The sequence below is a fragment of the Tachypleus tridentatus genome, chromosome 11 (genome assembly GCF_004210375.1).
Source record: "Tachypleus tridentatus isolate NWPU-2018 chromosome 11, ASM421037v1, whole genome shotgun sequence".
In the NCBI taxonomy this organism is placed as follows: domain Eukaryota; kingdom Metazoa; phylum Arthropoda; class Merostomata; order Xiphosura; family Limulidae; genus Tachypleus; species Tachypleus tridentatus.
The window spans coordinates 23,723,159-23,742,878 of NC_134835.1; the positions used below are offsets into that span (position 1 = coordinate 23,723,159).

The 19,720-nt window shown below is 29.5% G+C and overlaps 1 protein-coding gene across 1 annotated transcript in view; it reads right to left on the reverse strand.

Moving 5' to 3' along the window:
* Window positions 1-19,720, reverse strand: part of LOC143231320 (sodium channel protein 1 brain-like) — a 75,575-nt gene that overhangs the window by 41,110 nt on the left and 14,745 nt on the right. The window contains 8 exon segments of the mRNA XM_076465869.1: window positions 50-168; window positions 171-219; window positions 1,452-1,598; window positions 4,443-4,958; window positions 5,755-5,847; window positions 5,850-5,900; window positions 8,147-8,291; window positions 13,789-13,949. Coding sequence (XP_076321984.1) covers window positions 50-168; window positions 171-219; window positions 1,452-1,598; window positions 4,443-4,958; window positions 5,755-5,847; window positions 5,850-5,900; window positions 8,147-8,291; window positions 13,789-13,949 — 1,281 coding nt within the window.

Below are 19,720 nucleotides of genomic sequence, written 5' to 3' on the forward strand. Positions count from 1 at the left end.
TTATAATAAATAAAAAGTAAAAAAATACATGACATATCTAACTACTTACCAAACGAAACATGCGGAGAACTGACAAGCCACTAACAGTTTCAAGGGCTAAGTCTGCAAGGCTAACAGCAACAATTATCAGATCAAATATGTTCCACTTACAATAGAAGAACTTTACTCGAGGGCAACTAATTTGATGAGAGCCTCTATGGCAAAAACTACAGTAAACACCTGTAGAAACATCAGTTCACATAACAGAACATGAATGTAAATTATACACAGAAATATTAGAGGTAAAGAGATCTTTAACAAAAAAATGCAACCTTAAAACTAATGGCTTTTAAACATACATTTTTTTAAATTGCAAGTACAAATCAAAACATTAAGAAATCTTTTGACAAATGCAGCATTTACAAAGAATCTATATCAAAACAAAACAAGCTACTGCCCAGCTTCAACAATAAACTTGTTGTTAAGTTAAATGGGTGTCAGGCAACATTCACATGTATAAGAACCAAAGTCTCAACAGTATGATAAAAGTGGGTGAGGATATGTATTATATGTGTTTTGTACACACATACACACACACACACACACACAGTATGTATTAAAAAATACCAATGTGCACTTTGACATGTCTAAAGAAAGTAAACATGATCTGTATGCTGCCTTGGATAAATCTACATAAAAGTTAACACAGAGAAAAACTTACCCATTCAGCATGATCATATAGCAATAACAACTGGCCAGGTTTTTCTCTTATAATTATTATGTTATTATCTTCTGATTACAGACCTCCCCTTTGGGACATGAAATTAAAGTCTTTAAGAATGCAATCAGTTATGAGATACTTGTACCTATGGGTATTATGAACATTTAGGGTTGTGAACAATAAAAAACACAATGTATAATAACATGAATATACTTTTAACTTTTTGCTGCACTGCAATGGAATCTCAACCTCACTGTTATAGTTTCAAGTACACAGGATGACAGAATCATTATTCAGTTGGAGAAACCTGCTTGGATAACTTTAATGTTGAAGGAAGTTTAGGTTCACACCTGAAAACCTTCATCACATCCAAATAACAATATGGACGTGATGACTCAAAGTTATTCATGCAGGATGTCCACAAATCTCGTAGCTGTACTCCAACTATTGAAGTACATCTAAGGTTTTACCTTTTTTATTAATGTTTAAAAAACTCATATTGTTCTAATAACTGTATCACATTTCTAAATTAGTACACGTTGCTAATTATGGCCGACTCCAGAAATTCAAGAGGAAAAATCTGTAAATGTCATTTAAAAAACTTATATTTGCAATTCCTTAAAAAGATTAGCTATAATACAATACAGCATGTATTGTATTCTTTGCTTGGGTTTTTAAAAGATGTACAAATGAAAACTAACACAATTGGAACAATTAATTTTCTTTAAAATGATAATATCTTTCAACTTACCAAGTTCCCAAGGCTGAGAGTGTATGCCATACCAGAGGGCATTCCATAGTGTTCGGAAGCAAGAAAAGCTGTGTTGAGTATGATGCTACAAGTGATGCTAAACTCAAAAAAAGGATGTTCAACAACAAGCTGTAGATACCTACGAACCTGAGAACAAAGAGAAGATCTATCACCCTGATCCAGTTTCAACCAAAGATAATTAATAAATTTTAGCTTCACAGACTTCACATTTATTTTGATATGATGGTATAGCACAGCATACAAATAACAGGGAAAAAGTTGATGCCAGTTTGAATATTTAACCTCACATGTTCTGAATTATTTTCATATCAAGCAAAACTTATTTTACTTTCAGAGTTTAAATAGATGCTTCTATAGATTAGAATAGCACAAAATGATTATTCTAATTAAGTGTTTTTCTCAGCAACTAAAAGAACTGCAATTGCTAACGTTATATTTATGGAAAAAATACAAAATATAATTTAAAATGATTGTTTCTGATTTTTCTTCTTATTAAAGCAGTTCTTTTTAGATAATAAAAATAAGACTAACACTATATAATATTAATTCAGTGGCTCTTAACCTGGGTTCAATCGAACCCCAGGGATTTGGTGGAGGTCAAGAGCCAGGTTCGATAAAAAGGCTACTTTGCCTGTTCTCGGCTTTGTACCCATCAACAAACCAATCCTCGTAGTTGCATACTTGATCGTAAAGCAGGGCAAACCACACACCATTGGTGAAGCACTCATAAAACCAGCTGTGTTGAAGATGGCGAATATCATGCTGGGAAAAGCTGCTGAAAATAAGTTATCCCAAATTCGTCTTTCAAATGACACCATCAGCAGCAGAATAAATGACGTGAGAGATGACATCTTGACTCAAGTAGTTGCAGATATGATTTCAAGCCCAGCAAAATTCAACCTTCAACTCGATGATACCACCGACGTTTTCAATCTAAGCCAGCTTGTTATATTCATGCTCTATGTGAAGAACGACGAGATAAAAAAAGATTTTTTATTTTGTAAGCCTCTTACAACAACAACTAAGGCAGCCGACGTGAAGAAACTTGTGGATGACTTCTTCAGAGAGAACGATCTTTCGTGGGATATGGTTTCTGCAGTTTGTTCGGACGGAGCTCCAGTTATGCTGGGACAAAACTCTGGTTTTGGTGCGCTGGTGAAAACCGATGCACCACACATCATTGTAATGCACTGTGTTCTGTACAGGCATGTGTTGGCAACAAAAACCATGCTTTTAAAACTGGCAGAAGTATTAAAAATTGTAGTAGAATGTGTGAACTTTGTGTGAAATAGTGCCCTGAAGCACCGCATCTTCAAAGAGCTGTGTAATGAAATGGGCTCTGAATTCGAGGTACTTCTGTACCATTATAACGTTCGGAAGTTATCCTGGGGAAAGGTGTTGAATTGTGTTTTACCATGCGTATGGAATTAGCCCTGTTTTTGCAAGAGCACCAACATTGTCCTGCAGATTGCTTCAAAAAATCTGAGTTCATTTTCATTTTGGTGTACATGGCTGATATCTTCAATGCTCTCAGTCAACAGATGCAGGGCGGTGGAATCAACATCATCGGCGGAAGAAAACCTGAAGGCTTTTAAACAAAAGCTGCTGTTATGGAAAGACGAGCAGAGGATGATAACTTTGCAAACTTTCCCCTGCTGAACGACTGTGTAAGTAAGATCGAAGATGTGTCTGAAATCGGAGACATTTCTGTACCCGGGGAACTGAAGCAAGTAATTGCCGTGCTCTTAGATGAGCTCGCAAATTCTCTTGATGGATACTTCCCCACCAGAGAGTCACATCCAGCATGGGTGAGACAGCCGTTCATGTTTAGTGTTGTGACAGCAGATGTCAATGATGAATACCTCAACGAAATCATTGAACTTCAGCAGAGCCAGATTCAACAGCAACTTTTCAGAACAGCAACGCTCTCAACGTTTTGGTGTCACCAAATCATAGTGTACCCTCTTATTGCTAAGAAAGCCCTTGAAATACTCATACCGTTTGTCACAACGTATCTTTGCGAGCAATCCTTTTGGAGGATGGTGGACATAAAAATGAAGAAAAGGAACAGACTTTGTTGCAAAAATGATATGAGAGTGGCAGTTGTCAAGATGAAGCCCTGCATTTCTGAACTTATCTCTGAAAGGCAACAGCAGAAGTCACATTGATTTGCAGTAAATATTCATTGAGTTATGTTTTTGTGTGAAATTCATGTTTTGTTGGTTTTGTTCTTTGAACACAGTGATATTGTGTGCAACTGATGCATGGTTCACTAATAAAATATCTACTTATATTTTGAATTTGAAAAAATCATATTTTATTTTTCCAATTATGAAGGGTTCAGTGAATGCAAGTACAAAACTTCCATTGTTCAGTACCTCCAACAAGGTTAAGAACCACTGTATTAATTAAATAACTTAACACTGAAAAGCATAGTAGAAACAAAATAAAGCTGTACTTTTTTAAATTATTATTAATTTCTTTTAAATTATTTAGTAAAATTAATTGCTCATCTAGTGACTGACTCTAGTCCAAGTAACAGTAACAAATTAATTTTATTTTCTCCTTAATGTTTATCTAAAGGCTTTTACACTTGATAAGTTGTTGTAGGCCAACATCTACAGCCATATCATCAGAACTATATTAACATATTAACTATATTAACCAATGTGTTTGTAGAAGATAATTCAATATATGTGACAGCTAACGAAGATCCAAAACTATAAAAACACCAATTGATTAACTCTATTTACTGTTTCACTCCAACCTTACCAGCCAACTGACTGACTCACCCAAACAATTATAATCTAATCCTTGTTCTAGGTATTTCACAAAATTTTTAGGTTTTCATGACATCAGTATTCTATGCCTACTTTTACAGATTTACTTGATCTTAATGTCACGAGCCCTCTAGCTAACATATAAGTTGTGAAATAAAGAATATAGCTTACAACACTATACATAAGTTACCATTTTCAAAGAGACATATGCTGTATCAAAGCACCTATTCTTTGCCTGAATGTCATTCCATGCTTGCCTGGGTTGTGGCCTTATATTACTATTATCCTCAAGCCCTGATATACTAAAATCATCCACATGTGACTGTCGCCTAAGTCTCCATCTTTGAAAACGAGTGTGTCTGTTAGGAAGATGCTCTCCCACACTCATCACCAAGTCAGGTGCAACACCAAATGGATGCGACTGAGCCAGAGCTTCACTGGAAGATGAAAATTGGCCAAGGCTCCACAGCCCTGATGATCTGACATTAGGGATTACAGATGAAGCCCCATCAGAAAGAAAGTATAAAGGCTCTTGGTTAGAATTAGAATTCTCGTGTGTACTAAGACTATGAGACGACGGTAAATCAAGCTCAGTGTCAGTTGCAATCAGCTGCTGTGGTTCTTGCAGAGAGTTGAACTTAGGTCTAAATCTGGACAGTAAAGATGCAAGTGAGGAAAGCATTTTCTTGCATTCTGGTTCCTTGACCTGCAAATGAACAAACAAACAAAAATATCCAGATATCTGGAATACAAGAAAAAATATATACAATTACTATAAAACAAAGAACAAAAACCTTTAACACACTGAAGCTGTAGAACCCATAAACAATAAATCTAACTGAAAATCCAAATTACGGTATACATTCATTTGTAATTGAATAATAAGTATTGCATACCTAAATTAAAGTATCTCCGGGACTAAACAGTGATTGTTGTATGCCATAAGAACACTAACTGTTGCTTACATTATGTATAAAATCCATAATATATGACTGAAAACAGCACACCCAAGTTAGATTGAATTCAGTAAATCATCAGAGTTGTTCATAAAATAATATCAGATAATACAATAAAAGAACTTTCAGTTAAGACTGAAATTACAACATATTAATGTAGTTTTTCAGGAACATATTTTCTCAGCCATATATTACTCAGTTTTATTATATAGTACAATAGGAATAACGTTTCTACTTCCACTAATTAAAAACTTTAAGTTATAAACATTACTAACTTTCCTAACCAGAAGCAAGTGTAAAATAAGTTGCAAGTTCATAGCACCATTTAGTTAGAGACAATTCTGTTAACACTTGTTTTGTTACAAAATTAATATTAATTATTATTTACTTTTAATGTATTTTAAGCTGCTATATAGTACCACCTCTGGTGTTCCTTTAGTTTTCATAATCAATCACAAGTGTTAAAACTAGAATAAAAGAACACATGATCATCCAAACTTTAGGGAATACCTTAAGTACAACCATCAGCCCAAACAAATAACACACCTGAGTTACTGTTTTAGTACTATTCGCTTCAGCTTCATAAGCAATAGCCACAACAGCCAGAGTTAAGTTGACCAGGTAGAAAGACCCAAAAAAAAGATGACCACTGTAAAGAACAGGACACTAGCTGGACCAGTAGCAGCAATGAGCTGAAATATTAAATCCAAAATACATTTAGTAACTATGAAATAAACTAAAAGAACAATGCATCATATTTTGTATTATTGTGCAATTGTAAACATTGTCTTAACAAGTTTGTTCCTAAGGTTATATTTGTGGAATTTTGCTTTGGCCCATTTCATTTCTTATACTGAATAGCAGTTTGTTGCCAGATTTGGGGGCATTAGGTATAAATATGGTTTTTGTTAATTTCAAAAAATGAGTTACACAGGCCTCAGTGAAAGTGGATTTACTTCCAGAACCATGTCACTCACCATGTTTTTGTTCTAATAAGAGATATATTTTATTTTTGTAATAAATAATCCAGTTGAGACATAAAAAAAAATATTATGTTTGACAAGAATTTAGAATCCAACTGTTTGATTTGTAAATATATACAGACACATAAAATCACTTTTCATATTATAATATAATACAGCATATAATCAAGTGATTTTCTGCCTAAACATTACCTTAAAACTATAACAAAAAACATAAGTACAAGACTTATGAATCAGACTTAAATAGCTCCTTGCAAATTAAAGTACTGTGACACATTTGTGTGAAGTGGGTCTAACAACATCACTCATATGTGAGTATATTTCTGTAAGATCACAGTCACGTTACTCATACATGAAAGTGTTATATTGTAATTTCTAATAAATCATAGTTAGGTATACTGCTCTGATGCTTTTAGTTGTTGGGCAAATTCTTCTGTACAATTTAGTAAAAATAATAATAAAGAGTCCACCATACCAACAATAAGTAACATTTTTTTCCTTCTTCATTCTGTGTAACCAAAATTCTCTAATTAAGCTAATTTCACAAGTAAACTTCACCTGAACAGAAGTTCTATTTACTTGTTAATTTTGTATTTCTGTATTTATGCTTCTTTGTTGAAACACATACTCAATGTTCACAGTACTAATTAAATAACCAACAGTAACAGAGAAGTCGATTAAATCATGCTCAGATAACCATTTAATAAATTAACAAACTTTCCAACACAGCTAGTAATACGTGAAGCCTAATCCACCTCTATATACAGTTCAAATAGTTTCCTTAATCAAGCCTAATCCACATTCTATATACAGTTCAAAGTTTCCTTAATTAAGCCTAATCCACATTCTATATACAGTTCAAATAGTTTCCTTAATTAAGCCTAATTTACATTTTAGATATGAATCAAACTGTTCTAAATATGTTTCATTAACTACATAAAAAGCTCTAAACATTAAGATCATACTCATCACGTTACATTTAATTTCCACCTGACTAAACAACAACACAAACTTCTAGAAATATCTCGACTCAGAAAAGAGATTATAAGAGTATTCCAATGTTAAAACATCTTTAATATTCATGTGTTCTAAGAAATTTCTGTAAAATTACCCATTCAGGCTTAAAATCATAACTCAGTGAAACCACAGTTTGGCATGGAGATTAAAAGAAAATGAAATGTATTATTCTTAAATCTAAAAGCCAATTGCAACACCTTCAGCAAAGCTAAACTAAGCCTTCAAAGATCTTCATAAAAGTATTCTCTAGTTTATCACAAATTTTAAATAAGTAAAAAATAAATAAATGTTGTAAGCTTTCAAAGGATGTTTCTGATATAAAATAACAACTGAATGAAAACAAAAATTATTAATTCTTTTACAGTACTGAAAGGTAAAAATATGAAGTAATTCCACTTTGGAATAACTTAACAAGTTACAAATATCTTTATTGTATAATAAATAGTAAACGTGTTGAGAGAAATTGATACAAAGATAGGAGATAAAAAACATTTAAAGTGAGCACAAACTAAACTCCACAACAGAAGCACTACCAAATGAGAAATGACAATTCAGCAGAAGTAAACAGAGGGGGCCACATGCATTAGGAGAGTATGTTACACTCCTATTGGTGGAAAGGTGTTACATGATTGTAAAGTACAAAGGAGCTCAAGACTTGTGTCATGCAAAAAAATAAACCTTTTTTTTTTTCCTATAGAAGGTAGCACTGAACAAGAATAGCTATCTATGTGATGAGAGATGATGTACTGTACAGGAGACAATCCTTAATTTGTTTATACTAGTGAAATCTTTATAAATACTAAGTGTAAACTACAGAAGTCTAACAGAACGATGAATAAAAATATAATATTAAACTAACTCAGTATTAAATTAAATATACAACATGTAATATTACACTTACTCAGTATTAGATTAAATAAATAAATAACATTACTTACCCTATTATAAACATCTTCCCAATAGTCCACAGTGATTAGCTGCAGTGTTGTAAGAACTGACCAGCCAAATGTGTCAAAACTGGTGTAACCATAATTTGGATTCTCTCCCACATCGTCTCGACAAGAAAATGGAGGAGGGCATGATCTGAAAAACATGATATTTACCAAAACACCATTACCAACTAATTATTCCATAAACAATTAAATAAAACATTGTACAAGAAGAACAAACACTAATTTTAATTATCAATGATAACAACAACCTTATATAGAAAATCACTTACTTCATTTTCCTGACAAATGTCATACAACTGTTTAGATTACAAGGTTTCAAAAGAATCAAAACCGAAACCAACTCTTATGTCTTAAGTTAGCTCACTAAGGAAGCAAATACATATTGAAATCCAATAAAAGGTTTAAGTAAAACTCTCGGGGAAAGAAACAAAATTCATCGCTGCATAAATTTAACAATCACTGTATCAAACAAGTTTTACAGAATCTAAACATTAATCAATATTTTCATCCAAGACATTGACATTTCCTCAGGAAGATTTTGCAAAATTATTTATTTAGCATTTGTCTTTAAGTGTAACTAGTGTCCTGACTCAGTCCTAACGAGTCAACTTAAGATAATGTAATTTTTGACTCAGCAAGTACTGTTATGAGACACAGACACTTTACGTATAACATTTTCTGTCCAAACTCTACTAATTAACATTATGAATATGTGATATGAAGTTATGTCATTCTCATTTTATTTCAGAACCTACATTAAATTATATTTATGGTAATGAAAGCAGACATTTTAAGAGATAAAATGGATTTGTAATACCAGTCAGTCATAATGACTAGAAGGAACAATGACTACAGATTGTGTTCATACTGTGATGTACACAAAAACATACCCATTAATCCGTTTATACCCATCAAGTATATTATATTTTAAATTAATAAACAAAAGAGTTTGATATAAATTACACAAGTTAAAACAGAACTTGAATGTGAACTTTAGTGAAAGAAATTAGTAAATAAAGATTTCTTTTATTCCAAAGACAGTTGGTACTGGTATTAAAATTCTAATTAAAATAACATACAGAACAATATTTCAACCTTCCTAGGTCATCTCCAGGTTAACAAAGAGAGTTTGCAACTGACCAGTCAGGAATAACAGTTTGTCACCATCACGTATACTTAGACGATTTCTTCATTTTGCAGTAGGTTGTCCTACAGTACATACTGAACATATATCCACTTGTTGTTGAATTACTTTACGTAGATAAATATTTTCTAGCTTAGTCAGGTTTCTACCACTGTAGAAATCAGATCTGTACATTTCCAAATAAACTCTATTAAAACATAAGATTAAGACTTTTTACTCTAAATACAACTATATCTTTAACATGGCACATTCATTTGTTCTTCTTTCTTAAAACTTAGTAATTAAAAGTTCCAAAAGCCGATCACAGATCTCCTCATCTCTCTCAACTAATCAGTCCTCTGTTTTAATAAATTTACCATTATTTAATTCAAAATGAAGTACAATCTCTGGTGGTTAAAGATAACTTCAGTATGGCCAACAGCAACAAACTCATTACTATCCAAGGACATTTTTCTGGCAACTAGCAACAGTAGAGGTTTTGAGTCTCATCAAAATTCTAAATCCTCAGTAGCTTGTCATGTTTAATTTTCTTTAAAACCTCATGATCTAGCTTCATACTTAAATCAGTTACTTGTCCTTGTTCTATGTATCAACTGTTGAATTCTTCCTTGTTCTTTGTATCAACTGTTGAATTCTTCCTTGTTCTTTGTATCAGCTGTTGAATTCTTCCTTGTTCTTTGTAACAGCTGTTGAATTCTTCCTTGTTCTTGTAACAGCTGTTGAATTCTTCCTTCTTCTATGTATCAGCTGTTGAATTCTTCCTTGTTCTTTGTAACAGCTGTTGAATTCATCCTCGTTCTATGTATCAACTGTTGAATTCTTCCTCGTTCTATGTATCAACTGTTGAATTCTTCTTTGTTCTATGTATCAACTGTTGAATTCTTCCTCGTTCTATGTATCAACTGTTGAATTCTTCCTCGTTCTATGTATCAACTGTTGAATTCTTCCTCGTTCTATGTATCAACTGTTGAATTCTTCTTTGTTCTACATATCAACTGTTGAATTCTTCTTTGTTCTACATATCAACTGTTGAATTCTTACTTGTTCTACATATCAACTGTTGAATTCTTACTTGTTCTACATATCAACTGTTGAATTCTTCCTTGTTCTACATATCAATTGTTGAATTCTTCCTTGTTCTTTGTATCAACTGTTATATTCTTCCTTGTTCTTTATATCAACTGTTACATTCTTCCTTGTTCTTTATATCAACTGTTGAATTCTTCCTTGTTCTTTGTATCAACTGTTACATTCTTCCTTGTTCTTTGAATCAACTGTTACATTCTTCCTTGTTCTTTCTATCAACTGTTACATTCTTCCTTGTTCTACATATCAACTGTTAAATTCATCCTTGTTCTACATATCAACTGTTAAATTCATCCTTGTTCTACATATCAACTGTTAAATTCATCCTTGTTCTACATATCAACTGTTAAATTCATCCTTGTTCTATGTATCAACTGCTGAATTCTTCCTTGTTCTACATATCAACTGTTGAATTCTTCCTTGTTCTTTGTATCAGCTGTTGAATTCTTCCTTGTTCTTTGTATCAGCTGGAGAATTCATCCTTGTTCTATGTATCAGCTGCTGAATTCATCCTTGTTCTATGTATCAACTGTTGAATTCTTCCTTGTTCTATGTATCAACTGTTGAATTCTTCCTTGTTCTATGTATCGGCTGTTGAATTCTTCCTTGTTCTATGTATCAGCTGTTGAATTCTTCCTTGTTCTTTGTATCAACTGTTAAATTCTTCCTTGTTCTATGTATCAACTGTTGAATTCTTCCTTGTCCGATGTATCAACTGTTCAAGTCTTCCTTGTTCTATGTATCAACTGTTGAATTCTTCTTTGTTCTATGTATCAACTGTTGAATTCTTCCTTGTTCTATGTATCAACTGTTGAATTCTTCCTTCAGTGATGTCGAGAAAACCCACTTGTAGAGAAATTTATATGCAAAAACGGCTCGTTTGAGTTGAGAAAATATTTTACATAGAAGAGAAAACAACGTTTCGACCTTCTTCGGTCATCGTCAGGTTCACAAAGAAAGAGGTAACTGACCGGAAGCTGACCACATGTTTGAAAGGGGTTGTGTAACTGAGTGTCGGAATGTAGAGGGCGGTATTAGATGTTTGAATATATAATTTTATTTATTTTATATTAATATAGGTATAAAGACGTTCCTTTATATTGGTTTATTTTGGGTTTAAGTTGTTGTATAAGTAAGGCTTCTTTAATTTTGCATTTGTTTATGTTTGTTTCTTTATTTAGTATTTGAGTGTTTTCTATGGTTATGTTGTGTTTATTTCGACTTGCAGTGTTCGAAAACATAAATATATCTCACGAATCAAAAAATCACGAAACCATATACTGCTGCATACCATATATTCCCGACATCAGCAGAAAAATAACCAACATTTGGCAAAAATTAGTAACAAAATATGACATTCCAGTTAATACCAAATTTATTCAAAAACCAGGCACAAAACTGAGGTCTATACTATGTAAAAACTACACTGACAAACACCACACCAACATTATTTATAAAATACAATGTGATAACTGCCACGACTTCTATATTGGAGAAACAAGTAGAAAAATGGAAACCAGATTCAAAGAACATAAAAAGTCACCTTCACAACCAGTAACTTTCTTAAGTTCCAGTTTTTACAACATCTCAGCAAACGTGATTAAGCTTTTTACTGATTAATACGTCTGGCTGAAGTGTTTACTTTTATTCTGCTCTACCCAAGTTTAGATACTTGATGTATTGAAACAGATAAATGATGAAACTATTTTTATAAGATAACAAATGGGTGCTTTGTTCAGTTGCAATGAATGTTGTAGTGTAAATAGCACAATTGTATTTTATAGAACGTCTCACACAAAATAAGTCGATTCACAGTTTCAAACCTAGTCAAATGAGATTTGTGTCTTTTCTATACAGTAAGGAAGTAGTGATGTCAGTATAATGGTACACCACACCATAATTACAAGTTTTGTATACATCTGCTATTCTCTATTTTTCAAGACTGAGATGTTTCCAAGTTACACTTTTCTTTCCACGTCAAGAAAATTAAATGACTCCTCATTAGCCATGATAATTATTAAAGAGTTAATATTTTTGTCTGAAATCCAAAGGATGGAATTTGAAAAATTCTTGGATCTTAATGGACTAGTCAAATGTTCTAGTTAAGGGTCACTTGCATTATAGAAAATATGCAAGAAAATCTAAAATTAGAAATATGAATTTTTGTGGCAGTGAATAACCTTTTATTTCCTAATTAACTTGACTACAATATTAGTGACAATCAAGTCTGTCATATTAAGGAAACAATTCTCTAACTATGTTATTTGATGAGTACATTTCTGGTCCAGAGTAATTAGTATTTGACAATCAAACATAACCTTCATGTGGCAGAGTTTCAGGGGGAAGACAGTAAATTGGAAGCCAAGAAGAGAAGAGGATTGGCAGATATTTACCCAAGAGAAAGGTACATAAGGAATATCACAGAAGAATCACTTCTGTCACAGAAAATTGGACATGACATTTTAAATTGGTAAAATGCTTACAATTATGGCATACAGTCAGGATGGTCTTGAAGTACAGCTAAAAGAAATAAAATTTATATGTATGAGTTTGATGCAGATGTGTGGGGGGGTGCATTTTATCTTTGTCCACATCCAAGAATCATCTATGACCAATCGTGGTGAAACAACACATTCACTGGTATATAAGTGTATAATTACCTCTGTATTCAAAATTTTATATTACATTTATATTTTAAACAATAACCGTTTGTTATTTAACATTTTAAATGAAACTCAAGTCTAAAAACGTCCATCTCAAAGACCCACAAACTAAGCGCCTGGTGGAACACCAAGTTCAAGAAGAAAGATGAATTCATTATATATAAGAGTGCTTATGTGCAGTAGCTTAGTGTTACACAGTTAATCTGCATTCCAGTAAGTTTAAACGACTATAATACAGGAATTATTTCAAAGATGCATAACGTAACATAACAAATTTGTTTAGATGGACAGATGCTGATAACAATTTGAAGAATGAGTCAGATATGTAGGTATACAGAAATATTGTTAAATACTACAAGAGGTATGTTTTTAAAAAGACATTCTCAACTACACACAATTGCAAGGTTATACAAACATGGTTATTTTAGTATTATAACCTGCGTCATGTAGAAAAATTAGCTTTCAGGCAAAAATGGAAAGAAACCTTTGCTGATTACATCTGTATAACTGAAAGATTTTAAGCAATTAAGATCCGTTGTTACCAGAGAAACCAAACAGTTTTAATCTGAGAACACACTGAATCTATATTACAAAATAATTTAATCATATCAGAAAAGCACACAGAATTTAAAGGCTTAATATAATAACCTTTCTTTGTTATCAATTTCAGAAACTCTTTCATGAACTAGTTTCAATATAAAGCTCAGTATAAAAGTTGTTTAAAACAAACTTACCGGAGGGTTGATGAATTATCACAAACACGAGGCTGGCCTCCTCCATCAACTAACCAAACAGTGACGTTATCCGAAGCAATACCTTCTGTATAACCCACTGCTGAATCATTCCAATTCTGCACATCGACTAAGCACTTACGTCGCAGTACACCCATATAGAGCTGTTCAAAGGAAGAAATAGTAACATGGTAGTTGATCAATACACTTAAGTTGATGTTTGTTGAATTTCACACAAAGCTATTCAAGGACTAACTGCACCAGTCATCCCTAATTTAGTAGAGAGGGAAGGCAGCTAGTCACCAGTACCCACTATCAACCTTTGAGCTACGTGTTATCAATTAAAAGTGGGGAGAGACCACCATATTATAACACTACCAAGACTGAAAGGGCAAGCAGACTTGGTCATAATATTCTAACTAATGACTCACAGATCAGAAGTTAAGCACCTAAACCACCAGACTTGTGTACTGAAGTTCAGAGCTATAGAATACACATAGTAAACTAAAAACAAATTGCAGTGACCAAATTCTCAAAACCACATTTGTTTCTCCGTTTTCACATCTTCTTTGTCTTAATGAAAACAAAACTACAAGAACACAATGTTTTATAAGCATACACATAAAAATATATTTATATCAAGGGACAGAATGCTACAGGAACTGTAAAATTAAATGATCATAAGTAAAGAATTGATTTTTGGTGTCGGTTATTCTGACTAAACTAATCTTTCCTCTTTAATAAAGATTTCATTCAATCTCTAGGTCTCTGTTTTTCACAGTAAAAACTTCAAATTTTAAGAAAAAACAGAATTTTCATCATGACACTGAATTTATACTTACTAACTAGAAATAACATTCAAACTAAAACACAGTCTTTTACTTGGCCCAGCATAGCTGGGTATTTGAAGAGCTCGACTCACAATCTAAGGCTCATTGGTTCGAATCCTGTCACACCAAACGTTTTAGCTCTTTCTACCATGTGGACGTTATAATGTCACAGTCAATCCCACTATTTGTTGGTAAAAGAATACCCCAAAACATAGTGGTGGGTGGTGATGACTATCTGAATTCCTTCTAGTCTTACACTGATAAATTAGGGATGGCTAGTGCAGATAGCCCTCATGTAGCTTTTCAAGAAATTTAAAAGAAAAAATTTACATAGCTAACCAAGAACACTAATAATAATAATAATAATATCTCTTCAAGTAATAAAATGTGTACTAAAATTGAATAGTAATAATAATAATATCTCCCTTTAAGTAATAAAATGTGTACTAATATTGAATAGTAGTAATAATAATATCTCCCTTTAAGTAATAAAATGTGTACTAATATTGAATAGTAATAATAATAATATCTCCCTTTAAGTAATAAAATGTGTACTAATATTGAATAGTAGTAATAATAATATCTCCCTTTAAGTAATAAAATGTGTACTAATATTGAATAGTAGTAATAATAATATCTCCCTTTAAGTAATAAAATGTGTACTAATATTGAATAGTAGTAATAATAATATCTCCCTTTAAGTAATAAAATGTGTACTAATATTGAATAGTAGTAATAATAATATCTCCCTTTAAGTAATAAAATGTGTACTAATATTGAATAGTAATAATAATAATATCTCCCTTTAAGTAATAAAATGTGTACTAATATTGAATAGTAGTAATAATAATATCTCCCTTTAAGTAATAAAATGTGTACTAATATTGAATAGTAATAATAATAATATCTCCCTTTAAGTAATAAAATGTGTACTAATATTGAATAGTAGTAATAATAATATCTCCCTTTAAGTAATAAAATGTGTACTAATATTGAATAGTAGTAATAATAATATCTCCCTTTAAGTAATAAAATGTGTACTAATATTGAATAGTAGTAATAATAATATCTCCCTTTAAGTAATAAAATGTGTACTAATATTGAATAGTAATAATAATAATATCTCCCTTTAAGTAATAAAATGTGTACTAATATTGAATAGTAATAATAATAATATCTCCCTTTAAGTAATAAAATGTTTACTAATATTGAATAGTAGTAATAATAATATCTCCCTTTAAGTAATAAAATGTGTACTAATATTGAATAGTAATAATAATAATATCTCCCTTTAAGTAATAAAATGTGTACTAATATTGAATAGCAATAATAATAATATCTCCCTTTAAGTAATAAAATGTGTACTAATATTGAATAGTAGTAATAATAATATCTCCCTTTAAGTAATAAAATGTGTACTAATATTGAATAGTAATAATAATAATATCTCCCTTTAAGTAATAAAATGTGTACTAATATTGAATAGTAGTAATAATAATATCTCCCTTTAAGTAATAAAATGTGTACTAATATTGAATAGTAGTAATAATAATATCTCCCTTTAAGTAATAAAATGTGTACTAATATTGAATAGTAGTAATAATAATATCTCCCTTTAAGTAATAAAATGTGTACTAATATTGAATAGTAATAATAATAATATCTCCCTTTAAGTAATAAAATGTGTACTAATATTGAATAGTAATAATAATAATATCTCCCTTTAAGTAATAAAATGTTTACTAATATTGAATAGTAGTAATAATAATATCTCCCTTTAAGTAATAAAATGTGTACTAATATTGAATAGTAATAATAATAATATCTCCCTTTAAGTAATAAAATGTGTACTAATATTGAATAGTAGTAATAATAATATCTCCCTTTAAGTAATAAAATGTGTACTAATATTGAATAGTAGTAATAATAATATCTCCCTTTAAGTAATAAAATGTGTACTAATATTGAATAGTAATAATAATAATATCTCCCTTTAAGTAATAAAATGTGTACTAATATTGAATAGTAATAATAATAATATCTCCCTTTAAGTAATAAAATGTGTACTAATATTGAATAGTAATAATAATAATATCTCCCTTTAAGTAATAAAATGTGTACTAATATTGAATAGTAGTAATAATAATATCTCCCTTTAAGTAATAAAATGTGTACTAATATTGAATAGTAGTAATAATAATATCTCCCTTTAAGTAATAAAATGTGTACTAATATTGAATAGTAGTAATAATAATATCTCCCTTTAAGTAATAAAATGTGTACTAATATTGAATAGTAGTAATAATAATATCTCTCTTTAAGTAATAAAATGTGTACTAATATTGAATAGTAATAATAATAATATCTCCCTTTAAGTAATAAATGTGTACTAATATTGAATAGTAGTAATAATATCTCCCTTTAAGTAATAAAATGTGTACTAATATTGAATAGTAATAATAATAATATCTCCCTTTAAGTAATAAAATGTGTACTAATATTGAATAGTAATAATAATAATATCTCCCTTTAAGTAATAAAATGTGTACTAATATTGAATAGTAATAATAATAATATCTCCCTTTAAGTAATAAAATGTGTACTAATATTGAATAGTAATAATAATAATATCTCCCTTTAAGTAATAAAATGTGAACTAATATTGAATAGTAGTAGTAATAATATCTCCCTTTAAGTAATAAAATGTGTACTAATATTGAATAGTAATAATAATATCTCCCTTTAAGTAATAAAATGAGTACTAATATTGAATAGTACTAATAATAATATCACCCTTTAAGTACTAAAATGTGTACTAATATTGAATAGTAATAATAATAATATCTCCCTTTAAGTAATAAAATGTGTACTAAAATTGAATAGTAGTAATAATAATATCTCCCTTTAAGTAATAAAATGTGTACTAATATTGAATAGTAATAATAATAATATCTCCCTTTAAGTAATAAAATGTGTACTAGTATTGAATAGTAGTAATAATAATATCTCCCTTTAAGTAATAAAATGTGTACTAATATTGAATAGTAGTAATAATAATAATATCTCCCTTTAAGTAATAAAATGTGTACTAATATTGAATAGTAGTAATAATAATATCTCCCTTTAAGTAATAAAATGTGTACTAATATTGAATAGTAGTAATAATAATATCTCCCTTTAAGTAATAAAATGTGTACTAATATTGAATAGTAATAATAATAATATCTCCCTTTAAGTAATAAAATGTGTACTAATATTGAATAGTAATAATAATAATATCTCCCTTTAAGTAATAAAATGTGTACTAATATTGAATAGTAATAATAATAATATCTCCCTTTAAGTAATAAAATGTGTACTAATATTGAATAGTAGTAATAATAATATCTCCCTTTAAGTAATAAAATGTGTACTAATATTGAATAGTAATAATAGTAATATCTCCCTTTAAGTAATAAAATGTGTACTAATATTGAATAGTAGTAATAATAATATCTCCCTTTAAGTAATAAAATGTGTACTAATATTGAATAGTAGTAATAATAATATCTCCCTTTAAGTAATAAAATGTGTACTAATATTGAATAGTAATAATATCTCCCTTTAAGTAATAAAATGTGTACTAATATTGAATAGTAATAATAATATCTCCCTTTAAGTAATAAAATGTGTACTAATATTGAATAGTACTAATAATAATATCACCCTTTAAGTACTAAAATGTGTACTAATATTGAATAGTAATAACAATAATATCTCCCTTTAAGTAATAAAATGTGTACTAAAATTGAATAGTAGTAATAATAATATCTCCCTTTAAGTAATAAAATGTGTACTAATATTGAATAGTAATAATAATTATATCTCCCTTTAAGTAATAAAATGTGTACTAGTATTGAATAGTAGTAATAATAATAATATATCCCTTTAAGTAATAAAATGTGTACTAATATTGAATAGTAGTAATAATAATAATATCTCCCTTTAAGTAATAAAATGTGTACTAATATTGAATAGTAGTAATAATAATATCTCCCTTTAAGTAATAAAATGTGTACTAATATTGAATAGTAGTAATAATAATATCTCCCTTTAAGTAATAAAATGTGTACTAATATTGAATAGTAATAATAATAATATCTCCCTTTAAGTAATAAAATGTGTACTAATATTGAATAGTAATAATAATAATATCTCCCTTTAAGTAATAAAATGTGTACTAATATTGAATAGTAATAATAATAATATCTCCCTTTAAGTAATAAAATGTGTACTAATATTGAATAGTAGTAATAATAATATCTCCCTTTAAGTAATAAAATGTCTACTAATATTGAATAGTAATAATAATAATATCTCCCTTTAAGTAATAAAATGTGTACTAATATTGAATAGTAATAATAATAATATCTCCCTTTAAGTAATAAAATGTGTACTAATATTGAATAGTAATAATAATAATATCTCCCTTTAAGTAATAAAATGTGTACTAATATTGAATAGTAGTAATAATAATATCTCCCTTTAAGTAATAAAATGTCTACTAATATTGAATAGTAGTAATAATAATATCTCCCTTTAAGTAATAAAATGTGTACTAATATTGAATAGTAATAATAATAATATCTCCTTTAAGTAATAAAATGTGTACTAATATTGAATAGTAGTAATAATAATATCTCCCTTTAAGTAATAAAATGTGTACTAATATTGAATAGTAGTAATAATAATATCTCCCTTTAAGCAATAAAATGTGTACTAATATTGAATAGTAATAATAATAATATCTCCCTTTAAGTAATAAAATGTGTACTAATATTGAATAGTAATAATAGTAATATCTCCCTTTAAGTAATAAAATGTGTACTAATATTGAATAGTAGTAATAATAATATCTCCCTTTAAGTAATAAAATGTGTACTAATATTGAATAGTAGTAATAATAATATCTCCCTTTAACTAATAAAATGTGTACTAATATTGAATAGTAATAATAATAATATCTCCCTTTAAGTAATAAAATGTGTACTAATATTGAATAGTAGTAATAATAATATCTCCCTTTAAGTAATAAAATGTTTACTAATATTGAATAGTAGTAATAA